This window comes from Pteropus vampyrus, unplaced genomic scaffold (assembly GCF_000151845.1).
Source record: "Pteropus vampyrus isolate Shadow unplaced genomic scaffold, Pvam_2.0 Scaffold227, whole genome shotgun sequence".
Lineage (NCBI taxonomy): Eukaryota > Metazoa > Chordata > Mammalia > Chiroptera > Pteropodidae > Pteropus > Pteropus vampyrus.
The window spans coordinates 319,750-324,117 of record NW_011889008.1 but is presented as its reverse complement, the minus strand read 5'-3'; the positions used below and the strand labels follow the sequence as shown (position 1 = coordinate 324,117).

The 4,368-nt window shown below is 60.4% G+C and overlaps 1 protein-coding gene across 2 annotated transcripts in view; it reads left to right on the top strand.

The window, feature by feature from the left end:
- FN3KRP (fructosamine 3 kinase related protein) overlaps nucleotides 1-2,584 on the top strand; it is a 17,696-nt gene extending 15,112 nt beyond the window's left edge. For both annotated transcript variants that reach the window (XM_023538631.1, XM_011373645.2), the window contains exon 6: nucleotides 1,479-2,584. In XM_023538631.1, the coding sequence (XP_023394399.1) occupies nucleotides 1,479-1,817 (339 nt within the window). In that variant the 3' untranslated portion in view covers nucleotides 1,818-2,584. The remainder of the gene's footprint in view (nucleotides 1-1,478) is intronic.
- The last annotated feature ends 1,784 nt before the right edge of the window (nucleotides 2,585-4,368 follow it).

Here is a 4,368-nt window from a genome sequence, read left to right as displayed (position 1 = left end):
GGGCGGCCCTTCGTGGACCAGTTTGGGTTCGATGTGGTGACGTGCTGTGGGTACCTCCCCCAGGTGAGTGATGCCAGCATTTTGCCTCCATTTCCGAATCAGGTCAGCTGCTCAGAAACATCTGGGGAGAGCTGTGAACTTTGCTTTTCCCTTTGCTAACTTTTAAGAGGTTGACTTGAGGTTTACTCACTTCATACGCTAGATAAGCTCTGGGAAACAAGTTAGGACGCTGCATTTCAAGGCGCCTAAATTAGGAATTTCAGAAATGTTTTGAATAGTAAGCTCAGAGATTGCATGATAGAGAGAGACTATGATTATGATTATGTCATGATTTTAAGGTCGGCTCCCCCGGGAATTCCAGCTGGGATTCTGATTGGCGCCAGCAAAGGCCGAGTGGGGAGGGTGGTGGCCCTGCGCTCAGGGGAAAGGTGGGTGGCTTCTCAGAAGGGGGCCACTGTGTATTTGAGAACACTTCTGGGACTTCCTGGTCGGCGTGGGGGCACAGTGGACACTGCTCCGGTCCTGAAGGAGGTCGTCCAGGAAGCTGCTCGGGGCGGTGGTGGCTGACAGCGGGGCCTCCTGCTCTGTGCCGCGCTGGGGGTGTTTCAGCTGGCTCTGCTCCCTCCTCACTTGCCTGTAACTCGCTGGCCTGTCATTTGTCATCACACACTGCCCCTTGTGCTGCCCTACTGCTGCATGTCTGCCTCGCTTCCCTCTGGGATGGCCAGCACCTCTTGGGGGTGTTTGTGAACGGGCTCCAAGTACCTTGTCACTTTACTGCTCTCTGTCGGGCAGTGCGGCAGCTTGGGGGGCGTGTGTGGCTGGGGGTGGTCAGAGGTGAGCCACAGGGCTCGGGAGGGCCAGTCGTCTGGGCCTCTGTGCCCCCGTGTGAGTCTGGACTAAAGGAACCGTCCTCCAGCTCTTCAGAGTGGACCCCAATGCTCTGCACTGGGCGAGGGTGGGTCTGGGGACCCCCTGCGGAGGCCCCACACCTCCCAGCCAGCTTCCACCCTCCCACGCCTGTCTCTGCGGCCGCCCCTCTAGCGACAGCCCTTTGCCCACGGGCGCCTCCTTCCGCTCTGGGTGGCCTCTGAGCTCAGCGTTCTCCTTTGCTGGCGCCCGTGCAGGTGAATGACTGGCAGAAGGACTGGGTGGCATTCTACACCCAGCAGCGTATTCAGCCCCAGATGGACATGGTGGAGAAGGGGTCTGGGGACCGGGAAGCCCTGGAGCTCTGGTCTGCTCTGCAGGTGAGGGGAGCCCCGCTGTGCCCAGGGGGAGGCGCCACGGCAGGTGCGGCCACTTGGGCGTGGGTCTGGACAGGAGGTGGGTGGGGACGGTGCTGAGGGCGGTGGTTGGCGTCCCTGCCTGGGCCCTGTCCGCGCGCATCTGCTCTGCGCGCTCTTGGCGCCGGGGCGCCTCTGGGAGCGGGGCGTCTGTCTCCCTCTGCTCTGCTGAGGCCGCGCCCCTCCCTGCAGCTGAAGATCCCCGATCTGTTCCGCGACCTGGACATCGTCCCAGCGCTGCTGCACGGGGACCTCTGGGGAGGAAACGTGGCAGAGGATGCCTCCGGGCCCGTCATTTTTGACCCGGCCTCTTTCTACGGCCACTCGGAGTACGAGCTGGCGATCGCCGGCATGTTCGGGGGCTTCAGCGGCTCCTTCTACGCAGCGTACCACAGCCGGGTGCCGCGGGCGCCGGGCTTCGAGAGGCGTCTGCAGCTGTACCAGCTCTTTCACTACCTGAACCACTGGAACCACTTCGGGGCTGGGTACAGGGGCTCGTCCCTCAGCATCATGAAGAAGCTCAGCAGGTGAGCTCGTCCCCTGGAGGGCCGGCCGCCCAGGACTCCCACGGCCGTCTCTCACACCCGGAGGGGCTTGGGACCAACTCCTCAGGCCTCAGGAGGCACGGACTCGGACTCGCTGGGAAGAAAGCCCTTCCCCCCTCCCCCGCCCCCCACGCCCTCCCGCCTAATCCCTAAGTCGTGCATTTCCCGAGGGAGACTTGTAGCTGGGATGGGGACCCACAGAGCCTGGCTGCAGTTAGGGGAGTGGCCGGGGTGCCAGCGCTGCTGCGGAGCTCACCGGTTCAGCACGGGTGCAGCTCCTCCTGCCCCGCCTCCAGGTGTGACTGACGTTCAGGATGAGGCTGCTGGGGGGCTTGGGTCTGGACAGGAGCCTCCCCCTAGGGTCACCTCACCACGGCCAGCTCCACCGTCAGCACATTCCCTTTGCTCTCTGTGTCGCCTCTGGACCAGCCTCAGGCCAAGCTGGTCCGGAACCAATTCTGGGAGTGACCAAACTGCCAGCCTCAGGGCGTCCTTGGCGGATTTAGGAGCCATCAGATTGCTTCTCTTAGCGCCCCACCTTCCCTGCCGCGTCTAAAGCTTGCTTGCCGAGCTGGCATTGTTGGCCTCCGGTAAAACCAGCACTAACGGACCTTCCGCATGAACCTCCAGTGGCTGCAATGATGCCAGAGACTGCCCCTCGTTTAAAGCATAATCCAGTGTTTTCCTAGCTGTTTGCCAAGAAACCTTCCTAATGCATTATGACAATAAATAGGTACAACTGTTGTTTCTGGAGAGAGCAGTTTTTTTCTGGGCTTTGTTCTATAAGAGAGCTTCAAGAGAAGGGTGGGCGTAGCCAGGGCTAATACTGGACTTGGTGCAGCTTGAGCCCCGGCGCCTGGCACCCTGGCAACTTTGGGGAACAGCGAAGGCGGTGGAAGGCCACTGTCAAACTACATTTGCAGGAAGAAGCCAGTGGTGGCCATGGGCACCCCGTGTTTGGGAGGACACTGGTCCCCGAGGCGGTCCACCTGTGTTCTCTGTCCTCTTTCATTTCTGCTCAGGTCGATGCCCGCCTGGTGGCGGTCAAAAGCGCAGCTGACTCCTCCGTGCTCTGGCCTCTGCGGGGAGGGGGAGGGCACTGTCAAAAGCTGGTGGTTGTAGGAGTGTCGAACTAGTCATTCCTAGGCCGCCTGCACTGAGAGTGTAGCTCATTTTTCTGATGCTGGGGGACTGATGGCTGGCTCTAAGGAGACGGAGGCCGTGAGTGCTGTGTCACCGTGGCACGTGGGCCGCTGTGTTCCCGCACATTGTTACAGACCTGCTCTCCAGGACCGTTTGCATTTGGCAGGTGGGCCAGACCCGAGGGCCCCACAGGAATAACTTCTGCAGCTGAATCATCTGGGGTGCAGCTCAGGGCCCCCCTCCTCTGCGGTTAGCAAGGCAGGAGCAGCTCGGTCAGTGGGCAGACGCTGCGTGGGACATGTCTTTGGAGGATCTCAAGAGAAGGGTCTCCTTCCATACTCCTGTCATGTGACATTGGGTAGGCAAATGTCCTGAAGGGCGTTTTGGGCACCATGAGTCAGTGGTGTGGGGAGCAGTGCCTTCTGTCTCCTGGGGAGTCGGCCGCAGGACCCCAGTAGGCTAAGAGGGTGAGGCAGGTGAGGCCTCCTGGTCACTGGAGGAAGTGACAGGACACTGCTGTGCCAGGTGAGGGGAGTGGCTGACTGTGCCCCAGGTGGCCTCCTAGGGGTCCTGAATTTCCCTTCTCTGCACAGCGCACAGGTGACCAGGGCTGCGAGCTGAGGCCTGAGCTTTCCCTGACCAAACCGTTAAGAAAACACTTCTGTTCTCCAGAGGGAGATGTGTCACAGCACTGCCCCTCTGGGAGGCCCAGGGAAGTGTCACCGAGGTGTGGCAGGCACTTAAGTGATAAACTGTCACCGGGCTTCCTGGCTCTTGTGACGGTGCAGTACTGGTCATCTTTTTGAACTTTACCATCTGTCGGCATTGTTCATTCTAAAATATTTACTTTTGCACCTAATTTTATATTCATAACAAAATTGTGTAAGCCTCAGGCCTAAAGGCCCCTCGACCCACCAGGGTGCTCGTTGTGGGTTGCCGTGTTCCGTGAAAGCCCCCAGTTGCCCCTGTCACCTGCGGGTGAGCCTCTGCTTCCCGGGCTTCGGGGCTGGCTATGCGGCTCTGGGGGAGTGTCGGGGTTGTGCGCTGACTTAGAGGCATAATTTCAAGGACCAGTTATGGAACCGGTGCCCCGACATTAGCTGCCGCCTGTCCTCACACCTGACCGAATGGGAGATGTGGCCGGACCCATGGGATGGGCTGTGAGTGCAGCTCTCTCGGTCACAGAGAAGAGCTGGAGGAGGTCCATGCCCTGCAGGCGGCCTCAGAGGCAGGGCGTCCAGGGAGATGGCCACTGCCCCGAGCGCCCACCCAGGCCCCAGGTCCCCTCACTGGGACAGCTGTACTCATTCCTTACTGCAGATGGGAACCTGAGTCGGGCGCCTCAGTCTCTGTTGCTGGGAGGGCGTCGACCTCCCCTCACAAGTCATCTCTGG